General features: G+C 42.7%; 1 protein-coding gene across 2 annotated transcripts; it reads right to left on the bottom strand.

Annotated features, from left to right (window-relative positions):
- Positions 1 to 1,026: 1,026 nt before the first annotated feature.
- Positions 1,027 to 26,820, bottom strand: LOC124152844 (low-density lipoprotein receptor-related protein 5-like). Of its 2 annotated transcripts, none has more exons than XM_046525894.2 (10): positions 26,742 to 26,820; positions 23,836 to 24,087; positions 22,061 to 22,229; positions 20,556 to 20,683; positions 17,707 to 17,851; positions 15,775 to 15,884; positions 15,025 to 15,162; positions 13,770 to 13,901; positions 12,863 to 12,944; positions 1,027 to 1,349 (listed from the first exon to the last, which is right to left on the bottom strand). In XM_046525894.2, exons 1-10 carry the CDS (start codon positions 26,803 to 26,805, stop codon positions 1,178 to 1,180), a joined length of 1,392 nt encoding a protein of 463 aa, XP_046381850.2. In that variant the 5' UTR covers positions 26,806 to 26,820; the 3' UTR covers positions 1,027 to 1,177. The 2 variants fall into 2 exon arrangements, with proteins under 2 accessions (XP_046381850.2, XP_046381851.2); XM_046525895.2 differs by lacking the exon at positions 1,027 to 1,349 and adding an exon at positions 11,546 to 12,237.
- Positions 26,821 to 27,152: the final 332 nt, after the last annotated feature.

The following is a 27,152-nucleotide window of genomic DNA, read 5'->3' as shown; positions in this document are numbered from 1 at the left end:
GTAGTATCTCCTTTATACCACACACGTGACTAATGTAGTATCTCCTTTATACCACACATGTGACTAATGTAGTATCTCCTTTATACCACACATTTGACTAATGTAGTATCTCCTTTATACCACACACGTGATTAATGTAGTATCTACTTTATACCACACATGTGACTAATGTAGTATCTCCTTTATACCACACACGTGACTAATGTAGTATCTCCCGCATACCACACATTTGACTAATGTAGTATCTACTTTATACCACACACGTGACTAATGTAGTATCTCCTTTATACCACACACGTGAAAGTAGTATCTCCTTTATACCACACACGTGACTAATGTAGTATCTCCTTTATACCACACATGTGACTAATGTAGTATCTCCTTTGTACAACACATGTGACTAATGTAGTACCTCCTTTATATCACACACGTGACTAATGTAGTATCTCCTTTGTACAACACACGTGACTAATGTAGTATCGCCTTTGTACAACACACGTGACTTATGTAGTATCTCCTTTATATCACACACGTGACTAATGTAGTATCTCCTTTATACCACACATGTGACCAATGTAGTATCTCCTTTACACCACACATGTGACCAATGTAGTATCTCCTTTATACCACACACGTGACTAATGTAGTATCTCCTTTATACCACACACGTGACTAATGTAGTATCTCCTTTATACCACACACGTGACTAATGTGTCGTCTCCTGTACCACACCCATATAATGTAATTAGCTGTAAATATTCTTTGTTTTGATTGCTAACTTGAATGGAATATTATACTCAACAGCAAAAGAAATGCAACCTGTTCATAAAATGCGGATAACGTTAAAACCATTAAAGACATGTAGACAATATTAAGAAATGATAACAGAAAAGATTTGATAACAAATGGCTGTTGATTGTTTAATGACAACCACACGTGTTTATTGAAAAATTCCCCCGAAAACGGTGCCCCCAAACAGAAAAATGACAAGTGTCAGTCGTGCCCATCAAAAGCGTGTGTGGCCTCCGTTAGCAGCGATACAGGCCGCACATCGCCGTCTCATTGTTGACAAGTCTTTGGAAGAAGAGTTGAGGAATCCCGTCCCATTCACGCACCAAAAAGGTTTCCAGTTCCTGAAGCGTATGTGGAAGCCTTGCACCTTGAAGACGCCTCCCAATCACGGCAGGGACATCACAAGAATGTTATTCACTCTGCGGAAGTCCATAGAGACCCGTGCTGTATGGGGACGAGCGTTGTCCTGCGGAAAGACATGACTTTGAGGTCTGACGTGATTACGAAGAACATCATCCCTGTACACGACAGTCACACGCTCCTCCCCACCGGTCGGCCTGTAAGACACAGCAGTTAGTGTAACACTCATTACGTCGTCTCCACACTCTGATGCGGCCATCGGATTGAGAAAGGTTGAGTGAGTGAGTGAGTTGGGTTTAACGCCGCTTTTAACAGTATTCCAGTTATATCACGGCGTGTCAGCTTAATGTGGGATGAAAGCCCGAAGTGATTCAGATCTCAGACGTTTATCACTGAAACCCACGAGCACGGGTATGGTGCTGACAAACCTAGAAACATAATCGGGGCGAACCGGGATTCGAACCCACAATCATAGGTTTCTGGCGTGCCCAAGGGATGCGATTCTGCACAGCAAATCGCGGCGCCTGAGACGAATGGACCACCTGTGCCTCCTTTTACGTTGTATATGCATCCAGATTCCCTCTGATGCACCTGCTAATGCACAAAAAAATCCAGCAACAACACCGGTTCCCTAGATAAGACATATACACTTGGGATTTACAAGACGTAAAGACCCTGGCGATATAAGCTGCATGACATTAAAGACTTCTAAAGGATTGCCCAGGAGATAAGAAAACACCTCACAGCTGATAAGATCTTGAAACACAAGCATTTTATACTTGCTTGTTCATAGCGCCTTGTTTTGAAGAAATACATACAGACAATGAGAGAGAGAGAGAGAGAGAGAGAGAGAGAGAGAGAGAGAGAGAGAGAGAGAGAGAGAGAGAGAGAGAGCAGTATAGTTCTAACTCCCAGGCATAATAATAGCAAAAATTAAATGAGACGTCACAGTATTTAGGAGGACTATGACAACAATGGATAAATACCATACGCCTTTACATTCAACTTAGAAATTTAACAAATTTATGAATGAAATGTAGCTCTTTTAGAGACAATTATGGTTCATCATAAAACTTCAGCTGAAATAGCGGGGGGAAAAAACAATTGCGACTTCCACATGTATTATATAGTAAGTGTTCACTAATTTGAATTGTGCGGTTGTGTGGCTGTTTTATTTGTGAACGGTGAAGAGTCATTCTTCTTTTCAATTTATTTATTTTCTGCCTTCCCGATTATACTTTTCATTGCTCCCACTATAAACAATCAAGTAAATAACATTTCTGGACTGAACAGACTTCAATTATACTGCTGCAAGTAAGGGAACGTTTGTCACCGGATTTAGAAACCTATGGAGTAACGGCAACAGAATCAAAGTAAGAACTTCTCGAACATTTTCTAAGATTGTTTTTTTTCATAAGCTGTTGATAATTTTGTATTTGCTTTATATCTTCTCCATGTTAATACAGGCACGTATCGTTGTACCATGGACAATGTTGGGTTGTTGGTAGATACCAGCGTCAAAAGTGTTCCCCTCATCGTTTTAGACGTTTCTGTAGGTATTGGTAGCTCAATACGTGGTGCCCTGCGTATGCTATCTTCACCTGGCTTTTCGGGATAATTGTGATGCAACAGGAGAAGGTGAGAGATGGCACATACGTATTCGCATCACGTGCAAGGATAACAAGGGACAGTAAGCATTCAAACACGCATATAATTGACATATGTATCCCTAGATTGTATTTCTAAAACATTTGAGTTGTTTACCTTCAGCCTTAATGTGCTCGTTAGAGGAATCGATATCCAACAACTACATTTAGGCGTGTCTTAGTATGCATTTTTAATATTTATTTAAATTAATTTTATGTGGGGATATATTCTGAAATTATTATCTACTGGGGACCCTTTCGTACATGTATGAGATTCTGGGGACCTATTCTGACAAGTATGAGATACTGGGGACCTATTCTGACAAGTATGATATACTGGGGACCTATTCTGACAAGTATGAGATACTGGGGACCTATTCTGACAAGTATGATATACTGGGGACCTAGTCTGACAAGTATGAGATACTGGCGACCTATTCTGACATGTATGAGAAGATACTGGCGACCTATTCTGACAAGTATGAGAAGATACTGGCGACCTAATCTGAAAAGTATGAGATACGGGGGACCTGACAAGCATGAGATACTTGCGACCTGACACGTATGAGACACCGGGGACCTATTCTGACAAGTATTAGACACTGGGGACCTATGCTGACAAGTATGAGATACTGGCGACCTATTCTGACAAGTATGAGATACTGGCGACCTATTCTGACAAGTATGAGACACTGGGGACCTACTCTGACAAGTACGATGCACTGGGGACCTATTCTGACAGGTATGAGATACTGGCGACCTATTCTGACAAGTATGAGATACAGGGGACCTGACAACTATAAGAGGCTAGGGACCTATTCTGACAAGCATGAGATACTGGCGACCTATTCTGACAAGTATGATATACTGGCGACCTACTCTGACAAGCATGAGATACTGGCGACCTATTCTGACAAGTATGAGACACTGGGGACCTGACAGGTATGAGATACTGGGGACCTGACAAGTATGAGATACTGACGACCTATTCTGACAGGTATGAGATACCGGCAACCTATTCTGACAAGTATGAGATACTGGGGACCTATTCTGACAAGTATGAGATACTGGCAACCTATTCTGACAAGTATGAGATATAATGGGGAATACCATGCTTTACATATATCGGCTTCTGTGGCAGCAGAGGTAAGCAGCGGTTTTGAACAACCTTGACGTACCTTAGTGGTATGTGGTATATTCAGTGTCTACCTGCGACTCTTAATGGAGAATACAACAACAAAGGCCTTGGCACAAGGATCAGCTGGGTGTCCTGGTGCAGCGTGTATTACACTATCAGTGACGTAAATAATACTTGTCTTAAAAGAGAAATCAAACTCACAGGTTCCCTGCTCTATCATTGCCTAATTACAATATTTTCCTCACATTACTTTGGAAACCGAAGACTGACCATAAATATATTTTCTTAGGCGGTTCTATTCTATTTGGACTTCATCAGTTGAGCGCCTCTCATGTGATCAACACCAGTGTGCCTTTGTGAACTGTTTGTTTATGTGTGTGTGTGTGTGTGTGCGTGCGTGCGTGCGTGCGTGCGTGCGTGCGTGCGTGTGTGTGTGTGTGTGTGTGTGTGTGTGTGTGTTTTGCCTGTTATTGGCAAGAGGAAGAACCTCGAGGATCCTTTATACAAACTATTCTTGTTTGTCAGGTAATATTTAACGTGTGAACGTTTGTAAAAGAAGTATTGACCTTTGACAACAACACACAAATCTCTCTTATCAAATTACGTCTGCTACATAAAATGGCGTTAGCGCTCCACGCGTACATGTTTGTTTGTTTGTTTAACGCCGCCAGCAATATTGCAGCTATATGACATCGGTCCGTAAATAATCTTGACAAGACAATCCAGTGATTGACATCATGAGCATCGATCAACGTAATTGGAATACGATGACATGCATCAACCAAGTCAGCGAGCCTGACCACCCGATCCCCTTAGTCGCTTCTTACGACAATCATAGTCACCTTTCATTACAAGGGTGAGTGAGTCAGTCAGTCAGTTTCATTTTACGCCGCTTTTAGCAATATTACAGCAATATCACGGCGGGGGACACCAGAAATGTTCATTACAAGAATGGGTTGCTGAAGATCAGTTCAAACCCGGATCTTCACGGGTGATCATGACACGCACATGTGCACGGGATGCCACGTATTCTCTCAGTAATACCAACATGTATTTGTGGTGGGCTAAAATGAGTTTGCTGTGTGAACTTCAAATGTCAGTTCAGTTTATTTCTCAGAAAGACCCAAAAGGTTGTACAGAGACAAAAATATAATATAAATTCATAATAAATAACATCAATATCAATATCAAGATGACAGGAGAATAATACAAATACATATAGGGATCAAAGGTGACAATGAAATACAAACACGTGAAGCTAGCTGAAGACGGGTAAGCCTATCTATCGACCATCGTGTTGAGTGGCTAAAGGTAGCTAACGAACAATAGTCCAAGGCAGGAAGATCTAAACCAACACATAATCTAAGAATGTCACACTGGAAATCCCTTTTTGTAAACGACACCAACTGTAACCACCAGTAAGGGCCTATGTGTAGAAAACCCGGCTACGCTGAAGACTATCACGATAACGTAAGTCCGTCCCATTGTGGGATATACAGGGTTTGGAATGAAGGCTACCTTTAACACTGAAGACGAAATAGTTTTTTGTCAGCACATTACCACGGCTTAATCCTGCTTTGAACTTCCCCCAATAAAGGTACATGTATTCCTTTTCAAATCATGCTTTCACAAGAGTGAGTGAGTTGGATTTAACGCCGCTTTGAACACTATTCCAGCTACATCACGTCGTTTCACCTTGATGCTGGATGAAAGCCCTCCCACATGAACCTACTTCCTCTGCATACTATACTACATCACCAAACATTCATATAATTTATTCACAACTGGTAAAGAAGGTGACACCTCGTTAATCCGGACACCTTTAATCAGAAACCTCCTCTTTTCGGACCATTTTATTTGTAACGTCAACATCTATTTTACAACAGTATCTACCATTCATGATTCTTTAATCCGGACAGTATTAATCAGGACTAGGAACGATACCGTCCGGATTATCGAGGTTCCACGGTATTTATAATTTGAAGACTACGACACGTCTAAAAAAGGTCATATTCAGCACAGAAGACGATAACAACAATTGTTTGACCTCCATTCGTCATTATGAATCAATGAACGCATCACCTATAACATCTACAAAACAGATTCCACAATAAATATAAACTCTGAAACTTTCAGTTGGGCGTAAAAGGCAAAACGAAGGTAACTAAAGTCTAAATAATAGATAATTTGGAAATTTCTCGTTTCTGATCATTCTCAAATCACAATAAGCCCTCTCTGATTAAAACAGCTGGTAGCATTAAAACGGAAGCTAATATTCAAGAAAAGTATTATTTCTGTCATTGTGGGTAGGCATATTAAAATAATAACACTAAAGGTTACAAAATGCAAAGTTGCGGTTACTACAATGTACAAAGGATGTATGGCAAAACATTTCGTACAGAAAACATGACAGAAATCATTAAGGAGAATGTAATTTTATGTCTTGGGGACAACAGCGAGCTTGGAATTTGGCGCTTTTCGATATAGACTGTGACGTCATATCTTTTGCGTCACAGTGCGCGAAATGACGTCATAATGGTGACGTGCAGTGTGGAGCGAAAGTCTGCAAAGCTTGCTTAGTTTTCTTTAGGGGTTGCCACATCGAAGTAACTGTGCTACATGCTTTCGCGCGTTCGGTTCCAAATTCAATTTTCGCGGTTAAATCTAGAGGTAACCTAGCTCTACATTGAATACGCAGTATTCGACGCAATAAGCGCCCAGGGCGCTCTCAAAATTAGAAATGAGCAAATATCGCCGAGGGCGGTTATTAGAGCGGGGCGCTTATTACGTCGAATACGGTATATGATATATCTCCTAATTAATAATTACAGATCCACGAATATCACAATGCTTTCTTGCTGTCGTGTACGTGGTTGTGATATGTTGCTGAAAATCGTTCGTTTTGTTTGGTACAGTTATACATGCTAATGATACATTGAATTTTTTTAGATAGTTATTCAATTGTTAAAAACATAAAGGTGGGCACGGGTGGCCCAGTCGTCTAAGTTACCGATGTACGGGTTGTTGTCAGACTTGCCAGGATTCTATGATCCTGGGTTTCGATCCCTGGTAATAATGGTTGGGCTGGTGATGCTGGCAGTAGGGGTTGGGCCGGTGATGCATGCAGTAGGGGTTGGTCCGGTGATGCTGGCAGTAGGGGTTGGGCTGGTGATGCTGGCAGTAGGGGTTGGGCTGGTGATGCTGGCAGTAGGGATTGGGCCGGTGCTGCTGGCCGTGAGTAGGGGTTGGGCTGGTGATGCTGGCAGTAGGGGTTGGGCCGGTGATGCTGGCAGTAGGGATTGGTCCGGTGATGCTGGCAGTAGGGGTTGTGCCGGTGATGCTGGCAGTAGGGGTTGGGCTGGTGATGCTGGCAGTAGGGGTTGGGCTGGTGATGCTGGCAGTAGGGGTTGGGCTGGTGATGCTGGCAGTAGGGGTTGGGCTGGTGATGCTGGCAGTAGGGGTTGGGCTGGTGATGCTGGCAGTAGGGGTTGGGCTGGTGATGCTGGCAGTAGGGATGGGGCCGGTGCTGCTGGCAGTTGGGGTTGGGCTGGTGATGATGGCAGTAGGGGTTGGTCCGGTGATGCTGGCAGTAGGGGTTGTGCCGGTGATGCTGGCAGTAGGGGTTGGGCTGGTGATGCTGGCAGTAGGGGTTGGTCCGGTGATGCTGGCAGTAGGGGTTGGGCTGGTGATGCTGGCAGTAGGGGTTGGGCCGGTGATGCTGGCAGTAGGGGTTGGGCCGGTGATGCTGGCAGTAGGGGTTGGGCTGGTGATGCTGGCAGTAGGGGTTGGGCTGGTGATGCTGGCAGTAGGGGTTGGGCTGGTGATGCATGCAGTAGGGGTTGGTCCGGTGATGCTGGCAGTAGGGGTTGGGCTGGTGATGATGGCAGTAGGGGTTGGGCTGGTGATGCTGGCAGTAGGGGTTGGGCTGGTGATGATGGCAGTAGGGGTTGGGCCGGTGATGCTGGCAGTAGGGATTGGGCTGGTGATGCTGGCAGTAGGGATTGGGCCGATGATGCTGGCAGTAGGGGTTGGGCTGGTGATGCTGGCAGTAGGGGTTGGGCTGGTGATGCTGGCAGTAGGGGTTGGGCTGGTGATGCTGGCAGTAGGGGTTGGGCTGGCGATGCTGGCAGTAGGGATTGGGCCGGTGATGCTGGCAGTAGGGGTTGGGCCGGTGATGCATGCAGTAGGGGTTGGGCTGGTGATGCTGGCAGTAGGGGTTGGGCTGGTGATGCTGGCAGTAGGGGTTGGGCTGGTGATGCTGGCAGTAGGGGTTGGGCCGGTGATGCTTGCCGTGAGTAGGGGTTGGGCCGGTGATGCTGGCAGTAGGGGTTGGGCTGGTGATGCTGGCAGTAGGGGTTGGGCTGGTGATGCTGGCAGTAGGGGTTGGGCTGGTGATGCTGGCAGTAGGGGTTGGGCCGGTGATGCTGGCAGTAGGGGTTGGGCTGGTGATGATGGCAGTAGGGGTTGGGCTGGTGATGCTGGCAGTAGGGATTGGGCTGGTGATGCTGGCAGTAGGGATTGGGCCGGTGATGCTGGCCTAGGGGTTGGGCTGGTGATGATGGCAGTAGAGATTGGGCTGGTGATGATGGCAGTAGGGGTTGGGCCGGTGATGATGGCAGTAGGGGTTGGGCTGGTGATGCTGGCAGTAGGGGTTGGGCTGGTGATGCATGCAGTAGGGGTTGGTCCGGTGATGCTGGCAGTAGGGGTTGGGCTGGTGATGCTGGCAGTAGGGGTTGGGCTGGCGATGCTGGCAGTAGGGGTGGGGCCGGTGATGCTGGCAGTAGGGGTTGGGCCGGTGATGCTGGCAGTAGGGGTTTGGCTGGTGATGATGGCAGTAGGGGTTGGGCTGGTGATGCTGGCAGTAGGGGTTGGGCTGGTGATGATGGCAGTAGGGGTTGGTCCGGTGATGCTGGCAGTAGGGGTTGGGCTGGTGATGCTGGCAGTAGGGGTTGGGCTGGTGATGATGGCAGTAGGGGTTGGGCTGGTGATGCTGGCCGTGAGTAGGGGTTGGGCTGGTGATGTTGGCAGTAGGGGTTGGGCTGGTGATGCTGGCAGTAGGGGTTGGGCTGGTGATGCATCGTCCCCACTCGCCCCTTACCGTAACCTGCAAGAAGACTCGTCCCCTGTCGATGAATGTTGTGTGCAAAAATACGACAAACCAATCGGAATGCGCGTATAAGTTTAACTTCTCCATCAAAGAATCACTAAGAAATATTTTTTGATTTTATTTAAACACATTGTATTGCGGAAAACCAAATAGATTAGGCATAAGTGACACTTACGAGGCCTTCTCCTATATATATTTCATTACATTGTGGTATGTGAATTCTGTGGTGCAGAAGTAATTACAAGTAATGAGAAAATATAATAACACACACATATTCATTTTTTTTTATTCTACATATGTCTTGCATCTACAAATATGCCCAAGAAACAGTTAAATGTGTTCAATCATACTGTATAATTCCGCACGTCCCAATGTGTTTTAAATTGAATCTGAAGTATATATAATACATGGGGAAATAATATGTGAACCATTACGCAACGAGTTGACAATTGTTTAAGGTATGCCCGTTTGCGCTAAGACGGAACCCGGTCGCACAAATGGCCATGAGAGAGTCGCTATTCGGCTTGTCCCGGAATAACACGAGTTGGTCACGAATGTACCATCTGTTGACAAGGCGCTTCTGTCTCATAATGATCATTGGGCTCACATCAATATCACAGATAATCTCGGCCTTGTGACACTTTAAAGCTCTGACAGTGAAGTTGGTCCGGATCACAACGCGATCGATCGTCTCGCCAGAAGCCCGGGTTCGAATCTGCAAATGGGTAGGCTGTGTATATATATGTGTAAGCGCATGTATATATATATATATGTGTAAGTACCTGTGTATATGTGTGTAAGTGCGTGTATATATGTGTGTAAGTGCGTGTATATATGTGTGTAAGTGCATGTATATATGTGTGTAAGTGCATGTATATATGTGTGTAAGTGCGTGTATATATATGTGTAAGTGCATGTATATATGTGTGTAAGTGCATGTGTATATGAGTGTAAGGGCGTGTATATGTAAGTGCATGTATATGTGTGTAAGTGCGTGTATATATGTAAGTGCATGTATATATGTGTGTAAGTGCATGTATATATATGTGTAAGTGCATGTATATATGTGTGTAAGTGCGTGTATATATATGTGTAAGTGCATGTATATATGTGTGTAAGTGCATGTGTATATGTGTGTAAGGGCGTGTATATGTAAGTGCATGTATATGTGTGTAAGCGCGTGTATATATGTAAGTGCATGTATATATGTGTGTAAGTGCATGTATATATATATGTGTAAGTGCATGTATATGTGTGTAAGTGTATGTATTTGTGTGTAAGTGCATGTATATGTGTGTAAGTGCATGTATATATGTGTGTAAGTGCGTGTATATATGTAAGTTCATGTATATATGTCTGTAAGTGCATGTATATATATATATATGTGTAAGCGCATGTATATATATGTGTAAGTGCATGTATATGTGTGTAAGTGCATGTATATGTGTGTAAGTGTGTGTACATATGTGTGAAAGTGCGTGTATATATGTAAGTGCATGTATATATGTGTGTAAGTGCATGTATATATGTGTGTAAGTGCATGTGTATATGTGTGTAAGTGCGTGTATATATGTGTGTAAGTGCATGTGTATATGTGTGTAAGTGCGTGTATATGTAAGTGCATGTATATATGTGTGTAAGTGCGTGTATATATGTAAGTTCATGTATATATGTCTGTAAGTGCATGTATATATATATATATATATATGTGTAAGTGCATGTATATATATGTGTAAGTGCATGTATATGTGTGTAAGTGCATGTATATGTGTGTAAGTGTGTGTACATATGTGTGAAAGTGCGTGTATATATGTAAGTGCATGTATATATGTGTGTAAGTGCATGTATATATGTGTGTAAGTGCATGTATATGTGTGTAAGTGCATGTATATATATATGTAAGTGCATGTATATATGTATGTAAGTGCATGTATATATGTGTGTAAGTGCGTGGTTATGTAAGTGCGTGTATATATGTGTGTAAGTGCGTGTATATATGTGTGTAAGTACGTGTATATATGTGTGTAAGTGCATATATATATATGTGTGTGTAAGTGCGTGTATATATGTGTGTAAGTGCATGTATATATGTGTGTGTAAGTGCGTGTATATATGTGTGTAAGTGCGTGTATATATATGTGTAAGTGCGTGTATATATGAGTGTAAGTGCGTGTATATATGTGTGTAAGTGCGTGTATATATGTATGTATATATATGTGTAAGTGCGTGTATATATGTGTGTAAGTGCGTGTATATATGTGTGTAAGTGCATGTATATATGAGTGTAAGTGCGTGTATATATGTGTGTAAGTGCGTGTACATATGTGTGTAAGTGCATGTATATATGTGTGTGTAAGTGCGTGTATATATGTGTGTAAGTGCGTGTATATATATGTGTAAGAGGGTGTATATATGAGTGTAAGTGCGTGTATATATGTGTGTAAGTGCGTGTATACATGTATGTATATATGTGTGTAAGTGCGTGTATATATGTGTGTAAGTGCGTGTATATATGTGTGTAAGTGCGTGTATATATGAGTGTAAGTGCGTGTATATATGTGTGTAAGTGCGTGTATATATGTGTGTAAGTGCATGTATATACCTTTATACGTTCCTTCAGTATCATTGGTTGAAATAAACATTAATACACAGGAATGAGTTACATACGAGAAGTAGACATTCAGTGGACATATGCTACACTGAAGGTGTCTGGTCAGCAAGGGCTCAATTCAGCTATGTAAATCTTTAACCAGTGCATACTATTAGTGAAAACTGCAACCTAATCTTTCATGTCTCCATACATCAAGTCTACACAAGATCGATCTTCAAACACTCAATACCTCCAAAGTATATTTACCACTCTACAACACTAATCCCTGTGTTATTTGTAATTTGTCATGCTTTCTTGGTTTTGACGTAATCAAACTGTGGGTACTTCAAGATGATGTGCACATGTTCCAATTACGTTTTACAGCAATGCGTCATTAATGTTTGCCATACTGGCAGCAGACCGGCCCATGTTTCAACTTGGATACATTTATGGGACCAGAGTTCCACCTGGTTTTCTTGGTGCAAATTTGTTTTTAACATCGATCTTTCACATCGCGTCGATCCTTCGCTCCTACAATTCGTACAGTCGGTTGCATCTCTCGGCAAAGTCTACATACGAGTTTTGGTATCTCGTTTTGAGTTTTCTGTGAAAAGAAACAAAATCATATAGGTATAACAATGCAATAAGCTGAATACACCACTGTATCTATCTATCTATCCATCTATCCATCTATCATCTATCTATCTATCTATCTATCTATCTGTCTGTCTGTCTATCTATCTATCTATCTATCTATCTATCTATCTATCTATCTATTTGTTTTTGTTTGTTGTTTTACGCCGCACTCAGCAATATTCCAGCTTTATGACGGCGGTCTGTAAATAATCGTGTCTCGACCAGACAATCAAGATCTCTGCGTTGATGGAAATTCAATGGTGAGCATTAGTTTTCAGAACTTTGGATGTAATTGTGGTCTTTCCAAAAAATGAGTTTGACTGTTGTAGTAATTAAAAGAAAGCTACGGATTGTCTCTCATTCGTAACATAAATACGGCGCTACCCCAGAACTTACCTCAATCGTAATCCAAAAACCGGAAATGAAGTAAAGGCACATCTTGACGCTCGTTACCGATGATAACGGTTAACTTGTTATCCTACTCGAATGACCATCCAGTGCGAGGAACATAGTTATTCCAGTTTCCCGTGTATTTCCCGCGTTGTATTTGGTTATATTTTCAAATGACATTAACATTTAACATTTGGACATACCTTACATTGTATACAGCACCCACGATTACGGCGACAACGATGACGGCTATTACCGTGCCCGCGACAGCAAATATAAGCCAACCTGTAAAAATGTAAAGACATTCACTATGTAATCGGAATACCATAAAAAATAATTACTACATTTACTATTATTTATGTAAAATTATATACATGTATGTAAGTAATTTATGCATGTTTTACTGTAGACATGTGAAGGAAAATTTGTAGTGTGTTTTGAGATGGATTGAAGTGCAGTACAGAATAACAAATCTTTGCGTTAATTAAGTCGTGTGTAGGTAGCAGCTACGGCCCCTTGACCCATCGCTTCTGGCGTTCTCGAGGCCATGACCATCCGAGGTGAAGGCAGCGTCTGGGACAATACCGACACGGAAGGACAATACGTAGGTTTGTTTGTTTGTTTGTTTGTTGTTTAACGCCGTACTCAGCACTATTCCAACTATATGAAAGCGGTCTGTAAATAATAGTCTGGACCAGACAATCCAGGGATTGACATCATGAGCATCGATCCATGCAATTGGGATCGATGACATGCATCAACCAAGTCAGCGGGCCTGACTGCACCCGATCCGGTTAGTCGCCTCTTACGACAAGCAGAGTCGCCTCTTACGACAAGCATGGGTTGCTGAAGACCTATTCTACCCCGGATCTTCACGGGTCATTTATGTATATATTTGTGCAGATATTTAAAGTGATTAACTATTTTGCATCTCATTGGTAACTACGCGATTGACATCACGGGCATCGATCCATGCAATTGGGTTCGATGACATCATTAAGTTTAAGGCAACTAAGAGGCGACTAACGGGATCGGGTGGTCGCCGACTTGGTTGATGTATGTTATATGTTTTACACAGATTTATTACGTTGATATTATTATTATTATTACCTGTTTTACATGTTGGTCCCGTCCACCCGAACTTGCATCCCCTTGGGCAGTGCCCCGTTACTCTGTGACAGGGATCATCCTCGGCACACAGGCCACAGGGGGTACATGTTCCATACGTGTTGTTCTGACACTCTGTATCGTGGTAACATATTGATATACTATCGTCCTAGCAACTGGTCATACATATTGCTGTATGAAACATGACGGAAAACTTATATAATTAATCTATAAAAAGGTTAAACTATATTGCATTATTTTATTTAATGATAAAGTGATAACGGGTATATGATTTACACTTGTCAAGGCTCCTCTGTGCGTTTACCGCCGATAGGAGGAAAAAGGAATGACGTATTTAATAGAAATATGATAATAATTTTGAATCATGGTGCAGTGTATGTGTACACGCACGAGTGACTTTATAGCTTTTTGTATGTATACGTATTGTTGGAAGACACGGCTAAACCACTATGTACTACACATTTACTTTAAAATGGTAAATTGAAAATTGAGTTTATTGAACTTTTAATTTCACATTTAAGGCCTTTTTGTTGTGTTTTTTCTTGGATCATACAGTTTCAGTGCAGGATGTTAGATGTGTGGGCCCTTTGTCAATTACGTTGAAAGCTTATATTGCAACCCCATCACAATTCGGGCAACTGGGCAACAATATGGGATTCGGATATCGTTGAGATTTTGATCTTTTCAAAATAGTTTACATCACTCATCTATCTTTTCCGGCTTTTAACCAGATTGATTTAAAACTATGGAAATGTTTCGTTTGACTGTCCGTTTTTATTTCTCTTGGAGATTTAGGCCCATGGAACACTTTTTACCAGGAAAATATTTCCACCGTACATTTGCAATGGCAGTATTTGTTCCGGATGGGAACTGCTCATGGTTGTCATTGGTAAAGATTCTCGTGATGGACGTGATTCATGGAAGTGAACAATGTGTTCAATGTGTTCAAGTGTCGGATGGAAAGCCTTGAAGTTAAAACAAAGATGCGTTCCATAGGTTTGCCAACAATCCACGATCGTGGTATCGAATTCCAAAATCGCCCCGATTGTCTCTAGGTTTGTCAGCACCGTCGGTCTTGTGGGCTTCACGAACGTTATAAACGTCTGAGGCCTGCACCACTTCAGACTTGCCTCCAGAATCAAGCTGACACGCCGTGATGTAATTGAGTGTTAAAAGGGGTGTTGAACCAAGCTCACTCCTTGTGTAGTGTGAGTGTAAGAATACAATTTCCTCTCACCTTCCCGGCACATGGGCATCCTGTAGCCTGGTGCACACCCCCTGAGACAAACGCCCGTGGTCTTCTCACAGATGCCCCCTTCCTCGCAGTGGCCGCAGGACTCACAGCTGACCCCATACTGACCACCAGGACAGGACGCTGACCACAGGGGCACAGATACACAACAGTCTCAATCAGTCTCAGGCGCAGAGGTTATTTGCCGCTTTCGTGACGTAAATATCTTATATTTGGAATGACAGTACTATACGAATCGTTAAGGGTAATTATTTCTTCATATAGAAACATAATCGACATGCAAGGTGTACGTTCATTCACATTCACATAACTTCACAAACCGCGTATGAATACAATACTGGAGTAAACAGCCCAGTTTGCCTGTTGATGTGTTGTCATTCAAGTAGACATCACATGTTTAGACAGCATAAAGAAGTTTATTAAAAGTAGTACCGGCTTGGTGATCTCATTTCCATATTTATGGACCGTGAAACAAAGTTTACCGAAACCGGTTCATAACACTACCCATTGTAAACGATGATACATTATGTAAACGCTGTACGTCCATTACAGCAAGTGAGGGGGGGGGGGGGCTATATGATGACGACAGGTACAAAGACACACCAGGGAAGTTCAAAGTTAACATTTTACACCTACAAGTAAACTTCATAACATATTCTTATTTGAGCTTATTTAAGATATTAGTTTTCACTATATTTTGTAAAATTACTGCCATTAATGCTTCATAGTAATTACCTGGTTTGTGGAAGTTCGGCGAGAAGACGTGAATACCTATCGGTTTCGTGAAGAGGTGTGACGCCAAGGGGGTCATGTGTTGGCCATTCTCCAACATCGTATAGATGCTCCTGAAAATATTCACATAATCACGACCTACTTTTCACAGGTGATGGCCTTGGACATCCCGTGTAATGACAGCTAGTCAGTGAAGGTGTCGGGTATTCAATCACGTGTGAACGTAATATGAGTGAGTGGGTGAGTATGGTTTTACGCAGCTTTTAGCAATATTTCAGCATTATCAAGGCGGGGGACACCAGAAATGGGCTTCACACATTGTACCCATGTCGGGAATCGAACCCGGGTCGTCGGCGTGACGAGCGAACGCTTTAACCACTAGGCTACCTGACCGCCCCGAACGTGATATGAAAACCCCATAGTAAAACCACAAATATTATTGCGCTCGAACTTATATACAACATATTTGTTTTTTTGGACATAGAATCTTTAATCTGATCATTTTGCTGCCTATCAATCTTTGATGAGGGATTGTTTTATAAAATTATGTACCTGGGTCTGTTTTGGTGTCAATACAGTTTTGGAGTCTAAGGCACGCGTTCCTCCACTACCCGTGAATACATACAGAGACCATCTACTGAGTGAGAGGCCACAGCAGTAGATTATCACTGACGATCACAGCCGCGCCCCTTAGTGTTATTGTTACATTGACCCCCTGCTGCTTTTCTCTCGCACAGTCTCGCGTGAAAGTGCGGCTTGGTCTCGCGCGTTCGTGATTGGTCTCCAACTGGCCCATCGGCCCGTCCCTCGGTATATGGTCTCTGATACAGATGGTCGCTATGATATAATAGCTAATCTACACACAACAGGAAACTGCCCAGATTGCAAACAACAAGAAACACCAGAACACGTACTCATTCACTACAGACCACCCTAAACCTTAAAACCGCACTTACACTAGAATCAATCCTTAATCCACAAAATAAATTAGAAAAATTCAAAGCATTAGGCATATACCTAATTAAAAAGAGGACTAATTAGTCGCTTTTAAACCCAAAATAAAATATTAAAACCAAAACTACCTAATCTAACAACCACCCAACACACACAGCTCCCTAAGTTCGTCCTCCACCCACTCTTGGCATTCATTCCAAATCTCAAAATTTCAAAATTACTATATAAGCAACCCCTAAAGCCCCCCTCCTGGGTTGCACAAACTCACTTTTCCCCTTTTCGGAAACACATTAAATGGCCTGGTCGGGCCCGTGTGCGACATACGCTTGCAGTCGGAAAGCGCACGTTAAATCTCTAATATAAGTAAGTAAGAAATGGTCGCTATGCGGACTGTCGCTATTTCCAAAGACCATATACCGATATATATACCGGTATATGGTCTCTGCTTTTTCTAAGTGTTTCTGACGAAAGAGCTGGAACCAGGCGTGTGTTGAGTCCCTGGCTACCCATAGCGACTGCACTACACAGCGCCCGAATGTCTTCACGGTTGATGATGGACTTAGTAAATACAGAGCCATAAAGTATGGACTATGCAGGACACTGTTTCTTAGTTATCCCAGAGACCATAAAATAGAGGGACGGCCCTGGAGCCTATGCGCGAAACCATCAGTGCTACGGCTTGTACTGCGCAGCCTGCCCGGAAGTGAGCAGAAACGCTTTCATTTGCAGTCATTGTAGTCGCCTTATTTTACATGCAAAAGATATATTTCACAATACATATTACGCTAATGTATTTCTTAACATTGTCAACATTACATCTGAGATTTGTTGGTGCCCTAAAGCATGTCGTTGTCATTGTATTTGATGACTGTGATCACGCTTTGTCTTTGTCCGAGAGAGCCAAATGGCTCACATGTTAAATCGGCAAAAGTGCAGATTGTGATTTTCAATAAGGGCAACTAATTTTATGGTTATTCTTACTTGTCTCGTAGTGCAGTGAAGTAGAGGAGACCGTTAAAAATAGTTATGTCTATCATTGCTGTTTCAGTATCAACGTTCCTTCTCCCAGAGCCATCCAGCAGAACAGAGCCTATGACGTCATGACCACACCAGAACAGTCGGCCAGCTGTAACGAAAAAAATGTTTGTTTGTTTGTTTAGTATTTAACAGTGTTGCAACTATATGGTGGCTGACAGTCAACATTCAAGTCTGGACCAGAGAAACCAGTGATGGATAGTATGAGCAACTATCCTTGCCTTTGTCACCGAGTCGCTGCACCTTACCAACAGTTCCATTGAGTCGCCTCGTGTAACAATCATACGTTGCTAGGGAAACTTGGCAGATAGATAGGTCTAGTGGTGAACTGGTGCCTTTTGACAGTTTGGAATTTTAAAAAAAATCCTTTTTCGAGTTTCCATGGCAACGACCTTGACTTAGACTGAAAATGGCGGTAATCCTGGTTTCCGGAGCAGATCTTGAAAACCGTACACTATTTCTTCACCATCTTGGCACATAAATAGGTCTAGTGGACAACTGGTGCCTTTTGATACTTTGGGAATTTTTACGCATGTGTCCTTAGCAAGAGCATAACTCGGAAACCGTTTACATATTCTACAAGGGTTCTCTGAGAACCGTTACCATAATTACCTAATTGATCGAGATGTATTATACCACTTGACAAAGGAACTTGGTCAAGGCATATGGTAAATTATTGTGAAAAAAAAATTTACAAGTGGCACCCGAACCAGCCTACTTCATCGCAGTGCATGGTTGAAACATGAAACTTGAAGATTTCTTTAACGTGCGGAAGATGACTCTAATCATTCACTCTCAAACTCACTGTCTTGATTGGTGCTGTACTTCTCAGAACACCTGAACTAGAAATAACAGGGAACTGTGAAACCCCCTTGGAGATAACTTATAACTTTGAATTGTTTCATGTCAGTATGACTAGTTTATATGAACACTTCCTCTGCCTGAACCATATTTATGATTGGAATTAGAGTGTCACATGTGAACAAGCTGGTTTCTAATGCACTACACTGGACTTGTTGTTTACTGATCATGCCAGTGCTGTAGCATTCCAGACTCCAGTCTACTACTCAGATTATCAGATGATTGGTGCTGTACTTCTCAGTACACCCCATGGTGACTCCTGCTCTCATTAATCCCTAAGTAAAGTAAGAACTCCCTTACTTCTCTGATTATTGTTTAAGTAATAACACAACTCATTACAAATACAGTTACGCATTATATCATAAACTGCAGATGGCAAAACAACACCAGTAAGATTTTTTTAGTGCTGCAATTATGCAATCAATAAATTAGGTCCAGTGAACATAGTTCACAGAGCTTATTCACCGCACACAACCGGACATGTAATATTGGCGGGGGATATGAGTATTTCATGCTTGTTGATATTTGGGATTCGAACCCACGACAAGCGGATCCTGGAAACTTGGAGACACAACTCTTCACACCAAGCGACCCTCTCATCACTGTGCCACCAGTGATCCTGCACAACACAGAGGCTAAGTAGCTTGACGCTGTTTTCAGACACATTGACAAGGAAGCGGAGGCTCCCACTTTAACGCTACTTGAGGCTGTACTGTATTTACTTGCTATCAAAGTATGTTATTCATTGTTCCTCGTGTTGACAAGGAAACGTATCTATTGCCCATTAGGACGCCACTTGACAACTACGAGGAGTTTCTGTTTATTGGTTTATTTAAATGTTTTTTTCCAAGAATGTACTGGTTTTATGGGTTATATAATCGGATTTGACACGTCCTTTGTAATTCGGTTTATATTTAACTCGTTCGTTATAACGTCAGCTAACATGAATGTAAAACCGTTGTTTACAAAGAGAATGCTACATCTCTTGTCTCGAGCTACGGATATCTCGACACATTTTCGATTGTCTCGGTGGTTGGCTTCCTAATCTATTCCGAGTAACACGTAATATTTTCGCAGTACCGATGACTTCGAAGTATCACCGTACTATATTACAACAGTTTATCATATCAAAACAAAAACATTAATATGAGATATGTAAATCTTCTCGTTAAATGTTATTACGGGGCTTTTATATCGCTTGTCTCGATCTATGGATAACTCGATTTATTCTAGATGGTCCCAAAGTCTTGATGTATCATAGCATAATGTGAATTGCTTTATCGAGTTAATAACAAACAGGTACACGTGTAACCACTTTCATCAAGGCCCCACATGCACAAAGCAATCTCAGCGCTACGACCATCGTAACTCCCATATACTTACTATAACACAGACTTACGATAGTCGTAGCGCTGAGATAGGACTTCGACATAGCTTCGGCACACATGTTGGCTCCACCAATGGATAACACGATATGAGGAAATTGCAAATGATTCCATGCAGGTTTTGCGTTTATGTTTCCATAAACCGGGCAAAATGTAGGCCATGGGGAGTGACGGACCTTTGTTTCCTGACGGCTGATAAAAGAATGGACAAGGCTTGCATTTCATTATTCCGCTGAATGACGTCACTGATTTTTATTGTTTAGTGTCTCAGTGTTTTTGTGTTAATGATTAATTAAGCGATCAGTGAAGCTAATAGTTTGGGCGTATTGTATGTGGATTAACACGGTATGCACACCGGCCTTAACGTTTTAACCTCCAAAAATGCCAAAAATGTCAGTTCTAAAATATTTTCGCTAGTACGATGCAGTGGTCTTATATCAGCACACCGTTTGTCTTGAACCACTTGTAACGCCATATATTCTAGATGACCCCGAAGACTTTATGTTTCGAGTCACCGCTAATCAACATTAATCCTTTATTGAGATTTACCCTTCTCATCCAGAGCTATTCCGCTAGGAACAGCGAGTCCTGATGTGACGACCGCCTTCCTGCTTCCGCCGCTGTAGTCACACATCTCGATCTTCTCCTCCTTGTCCAGCTCCGTCCAGTAGATGTTTCTGCAAAGCGGATGTTAAATAGTGTTATCAGTTTCAAATACATCTAACATGGTTCCACTTAGTTTTAACCCGTGGAGATCTGGGTTAGAATAGGTCTTCAGCAACCCATGCTTCCCGTAAAAGGCGACTATGCTTGTCGTAAGAGACGACTAACGGGATCTGGTGGCCAGGCTCGCTGACTTGGTTCAAGCATGTCATTGTATCCCAATTGCATGGATTTATGTTCATGATGTCAATCACGAGGTTGTCTGGCCCAGACTCGATTATTTACAGACCGCCGTCATATAGCTGGAATATGTATGAGTGCGGCGTTAAACAACAAACAAACAAACTTTGTTTTAACTATACATGCGTGTTGTTTAACGTCCCACTGAGCAATAAACCATTCATTGCGGCAGTCCATAAGTAAACGAGTCTGGACCAGACAAGCCGGTGACTGATATTATGAGCAACGATAGACGCCGTCGGGGTACTATGAAATACCATCAATTCAGTCGCCGAGCCTGACCAACCGTTCCTGAAAGTCACCTCTTACGTCATGCATTGGTTGTTGGGGACCATTTTATATCGAGGTGACAAAGTGATTATAACCCTACAGTGCCAGTGTGTTAAATACATGCGTATATACTGAGTATGAATACGCCAATTTACTTTTGTCTGTTTGTTGTTTAACGCCGCACTCAGCAATATCCCAGTCAGACCAGACAATCCATTGATTGACACCACGAGCATTGATCAACTCAAATGGGATACAATGACATGCATCAACCAAGTCGGCGAGTCAGACCACGTGCCTCCCTTTAGTCGTCTCTTACGATTAGCATGGATTGCTTAAGATCTATTCTACCCCGAATCTTGACGGGGCTCCATTTACTGATTTTACTGGTATCACGTATATGTACACATCTGAGCCTGTGGGGGGCGGTCGGATAGCCTAGTGGTTAAAGCGTTCGCTCGTCACGCCGAAGACCCGTGTTCGATTCCCGACATGGGTACAATGTGTGAAGCCCTTTTCTGGTGTCCCCCGCCGTGATATTGCTGGACTATTGCTAAAAATCAAACTCACTCATTGAGTCTGGGGAATATACATCATCCACAGTTCTGATTCGAAGGCCATAGTGCCAGTGAGGATGTTGTCAGGACCTCTTCTAAAACGGTATGAATATAATGCAGTTCGCCTGAACCAGTTTTGCAGTGAGTGAGTGAGTGAGTGTGTTTGGTTTTACGCCGCTTTAGCAATATTCCATCAATATCACGGCGGGGGGCACCAGAAATGGGCTTCACACATTGTACCCAGGTGAGGATTCGAATCCAACATGAAGACGTGACGAGCGAACACATTAACCACTGGGCTACCTCATCTACCTTTTGACCTACTTGTTTGTGGTATCTGCTACAATCCCCCGTGGTTGTTCTAACCCCGTGTGTACAATCACTGTCCTCCCCAGGCTGTCCATGTCCATCCTGCCGATGACTTTACTGCCCTCGTCTGTGTAGAACAGTTTCCGCGAGGCACCGTCTAGTGTCACGCCTCCGAGTAAGCACGCTGTGGATGTAAAGATGAGCGAGTGAGTATGGTTTTACGCCGCTTTTAGCCATATTCCAGCAATATCACGGCGAAGGACACCAGAAATGCGCTTCACACATTGTACCCATGTGGGGAATCGAACCCGGGTCTTCGACGTGACGAGCAAACGCTTTAACCACTAGGCCACCCGACCGCCCGTAAAGAAGATGAAGGATAGACCAATTACTTCATCCCATCAGATGCTCTCTGTGTCATTTCAGGATCTCAGCATCTATCATAATCTCCCCTTTTTCCAACAATCCCGCCCTTCGATGATAAATTAATTCATATTTTGAATATCAAACTTTCAATTCATATTCGCGTCCTATCTGAGCCAGTTTGATGTAGCGATTTTCGAGCCATGTCCAACGAAACTAGGCTTGAATGTAACTACGTGGGTAATAAAACCCGGGCCGTCGTTTTCGATGTTGTAGTTTAACGTCGTACACAGCAATACTCTAGCTATATAATCGAGTATGGACCAGATAATCCAGTGATTGACACCATGAGCATCGATCTACGCAATTGGGAAACGATTGCATGCATCAACCAAGTCCGCGAGCCAGGACAAATATAGGTTGCTGGGGTACAATTCTAACCCGGAATCCTCACGAGAACTATTCCATCTGGGCTGATTTAAAGCGTCATGATTTAAAGTTCCATTCGTGAAAATAACAGTGTTCCCCGATTGCACTATTCTCAAAGTTAAACTACTTGGACATCGTTATATACCCTGCACAGTAACCCTAAATAAAACCGACCGCCTCCGCCCAGCGAGTGGAAGGACCGGAGTTCGATCCCCGGCCGCGTCATACCAAAATACGTTACTTGTTGTTATCCTGCCTGGCACACACATCTGCATACACGTCGCTATATAAGTGCAATTATCTTAAGGTCTTGTAACTATTTATATGTCCTGCTTATACTAACTTAATGTTAAGGTATTTGCCCTCGTATTGTTATCAATATCCTACCATGCACAAGTTTGTATTGCTACTCACAACAAATGACGACAGCATTTTATTTCAGCAAGCTCTTTATCGTGAAAAAATGTTTAAACTTAGAAATTCCAATGCCTAAATAAACTGAAGTGCTTTTTCACAATATGTCAAATATTATCCAATCATCTGTACTATTGGCCTCATTGCCAGACTATACGAAATAAATTCTGTTCTGTTCTGTTAAATAATCTTGGACCCGACCGTCAAACCCCATTTCACCTCACCTCACCAATAAAATCCCTCCCCATCCCGTACCGCAACCCCACTACTTTTTCTTCGGGGAGGGGGGCGGTGGGGTAGCCTAGTGGTTAAAGCGTTCCCTCGTCATGCCGAAGACCCAGGTTCGATTCCCCACATGGGTACAATGTGTGAACCCCGATGTCTGGGTCGTGCCAGAATCCTACATGTATGATCGTGGTTTCGAATCCCAGATTACCCTGTTTGTGGTTCTGGGTTTGCCATCTATGCCGTGGTAAACGTGGTAAACGTCTAAGACCAACATCAAGCCGACACGTCGTAATATAACTAAAAAAATGTCCCAAACGGCGTTAACCCAACCCACTCAACCACCTTCACATACTTACAAGAGTTGAAGGAGGCAACCACCACATCATCCACGCCGTCAAGACTCGCCCTTCTTATATAATGCAACTTAACGTCAGTCCAGTAGACATGGCCTGTAGTTACATCATAGTCTATGGCGAATGGCTTGTTAATATTTGGGACTTCCAGTTTTGTGAGGTTCTTTTGAGAGACGTTGAACATATAGATGGAACCTGCTTCTCCAGCGTCCCCAACATCCGTCACAAGAACGACCACTTCCGGTTCCGGAATCCCTGTGAAACAATGTAGTATTTGTCTAACTATGTACGAACATAAATTTGAAACAATTGTCGCCACAAGTTTGGAAAATATTTATTTGTTTTCAAAATCATATTTTAATTGGGTGGCACGGGTGACCCAGTCGTCTAAGGTGCCGCGTTTCGCTGTGCAGAGTTGCGTCCCTTGGGCACGCCAGAAACCTAAGATTGTGGGTTCGAATCCCGGTTCGCCCCAATTATGTTTATAGGTTTGCCAGTACCATACCCGTGCTCGTGGGTTTCACCGAAGTGGTAAACGTCTTAGTCCTGCATCACTTCGGGCTTTCCTCCCACATTAAGCTGACACGCCTTGATATAACTGGAATAATGTTAAAAGCGGCGTTAAACCCAACTCACTCACTCATATTTTAGTTTCTTAGGTCAATCTAACAATAGATATTGTTTCAATTTACACAGACACACTTTACAATGCCTATAATCTTGCTCTGGATATGGACAACAGATCGACCCGTGAAGATCCGAGATAAAATAGGTCTTCAGCAACCCATGATTCCCGTCAGAAGCGACTATGCCTGTCGTAAGGGGCGACTAACGGGATCGGGTGGTCAGGCTCGCTGACTTGGTTGACACATGTCATCGTATCCCAATTGCGTAGATCGACGCTCATGGTGTCAATCACTGGATTGTCTGGTCCGGACTCAATTATTTTCAGACCGCCGTCATATAGCTGGAATATTGCTGAGTGCGGCATTGAACAACAAACAAACAAAGACTTTTGAACCTAACACCTTCTTAAAAATATAAAACTATATCCACATAACCTCTGTGAACAAACTTTTAGTAAGCGAATGATTGACGGTGCCACCGGTGGGACAGGAGAGTTTCCCGAACATGACTATTACCGTATCATTACTATTTGATGACCTCTGTGAACAAACTTTTAGTAAGCGAATGACTGACGGTGCCACCGGTGGGACAGGAGAGTTTCCCGAACATGACTATTACCGTATCATTACTATTTGATGACCTCTGTGAACAAACTTTTAGTAAACGAATGATTGACGGTGCCACCGGTGGGACAGGAGAGTTTCCCGAACATGACTATTACCGTATCATTACTATTTGATGACCTCTGTGAACAAACTTTTAGTAAGCGAATGATTGACGGTGCCACCGGTGGGACAGGAGAGTTTCCCGAACATGACTATTACCGTATCATTCCTATTTGATGACCTCTGTGAACAAACTTTTAGTAAACGAATGATTGACGGTGCCACCGGTGGGACAGGAGAGTTTCCCGAACATGACTATTACCGTATCATTCCTATTTGATGACCTCTGTGAACAAACTTTTAGTAAACGAATGATTGACGGTGCCACCGGTGGGACAGGAGAGTTTCCCGAACATGACTATTACCGTATCATTACTATTTGATGACCTCTGTGAACAAACTTTTAGTAAACGAATGATTGACGGTGCCACCGGTGGGACAGGAGAGTGTCCCGAACATGACTATTACCGTATCATTACTATTTGATGACCTCTGTGAACAAACTTTTAGTAAACGAATGATTGACGGTGCCACCGGTGGGACAGGAGAGTGTCCCGAACATGACTATTACCGTATCATTACTATTTGATGACCTCTGTGAACAAACTTTTAGTAAACGAATGATTGACGGTGCCACCGGTGGGACAGGAGAGTGTCCCGAACATGACTATTACCGTATCATTACTATTTGATGGCGATTCATAAATATATACTTAAAGTGTGATATCGAAATAGTACAACTGATTTATTATTATTATGGAAATGGTTTTACAACTTATATTTAAATGTCAGTCAGTAATATTGCAGCCACATCACGATAGCCTACAACTAGTCGATTCCGTGGACCATTAACTGATGGTATAAGTACCTATCCATTCCATCGAAATACAAAGACATATCACCCAGGAGGCTCACACTGTAGGTGAGTTAACACAGCTTTTAACATTATGTCATGATCAGTTAAATCACAGTGTGTCAGCTTGATGTGAAAAACATAAAGCGACAAATCCAATAGAAATCTCTGCATAATTCCGACCACATCATGAGCATGTGTTTATGAATCACTATCAAACAGTGATACCAGGTGTTCGCGAAGGGGTGAGCATATCCTGCACCACCGGTGGCACCGTCACAAACACATGCAAAGACAAGTCAATTCTTCACTTGAAAAAAACCCATGGGAACATATGGTACAAGCCAAAATAGGGAATTGCATCGGACATCATTTTTGTCACTGATGCGTCAAATTTGGAAATGTCCTCCACATGTCTACCATAAAACTTTTTGAAAGCTTAACTGAGGCATTGTATGCTGTTAAGCCGGAAGGAAAGCCGGAAGTGATACAGGTCTTAGGTGTTTTCCACTTGGTGAAACCCACGACCAAGGGTATGGCGGACCAAGGGTCATAATCAGAGTGATCCCGGCAATCGAACCACGATTCACTCAATGTATTTAATGCACAATATTAATAATCATAATGTCAGTCAGCTGGAAACGACAAGCATTGGATTCAGCGGACATTGCCTGGCATGAAACCAGTAAACTAAGTTGGTATTGCTTTTTACATTACATGAATGCTAAGTGCACAAAATTAGTTTGAGAAATGTACTGAATTACCTTGGCATCTGTATTGCAACACCAGATATGGCACAAGCACAAAGAACATTGATAAAGACGCCATTATCCATCACTGCTGAGTCGGATACTGATTCGAGTAGCTGACAACTTCCCTGTTGCAAATGTCAGCTAGTGGATGCTTTGTTGAACATCGAGAGATGCCTTCCGGAACAACTAAAACATCTGTATAAACTTATCTGTGTCTAATGGGCTTGTTTTGGACATCTGAGTAAGTGAGTGGGTGAGTGAGTATCGTTTTACGCCGCCTTTAGCAATATTACAGCAATATCACGCAAGGGACACCAGAAATGGTCTTCACACATTGTACCCATGTGGGGATTCGTACCCAACATTAAGACGTGACGAGCGAACGCTTTAACGACAAGGCTATCTCGTCTTCCCATTGAGTAA

The sequence above is a fragment of the Haliotis rufescens genome, unplaced genomic scaffold (genome assembly GCF_023055435.1).
Source record: "Haliotis rufescens isolate VD_foot unplaced genomic scaffold, xgHalRufe1.0.p SCAF_13, whole genome shotgun sequence".
NCBI lineage: Eukaryota > Metazoa > Mollusca > Gastropoda > Lepetellida > Haliotidae > Haliotis > Haliotis rufescens.
Note: the sequence above shows the minus strand (reverse complement) of the source record. Positions and strands in the feature narration are given on the sequence as shown.

Bases quoted from the DNA above. Each gene is read 5' to 3' on its own strand.
- LOC124152844 (XM_046525894.2), bottom strand. From the start codon at position 26,805: ATGGCGTCTTTATCAATGTTCTTTGTGCTTGTGCCATATCTGGTGTTG. The intron at 24,088-26,741 runs GTAATTCAGTAC...ATTGTTTCACAG, and splicing joins GTTGCAATACAGATGCCAAG to GGATTCCGGAACCGGAAGTG. The intron at 15,163-15,774 runs GTAATTACTATG...CCCTGTGGTCAG, and splicing joins GCCGAACTTCCACAAACCAG to CGTCCTGTCCTGGTGGTCAG.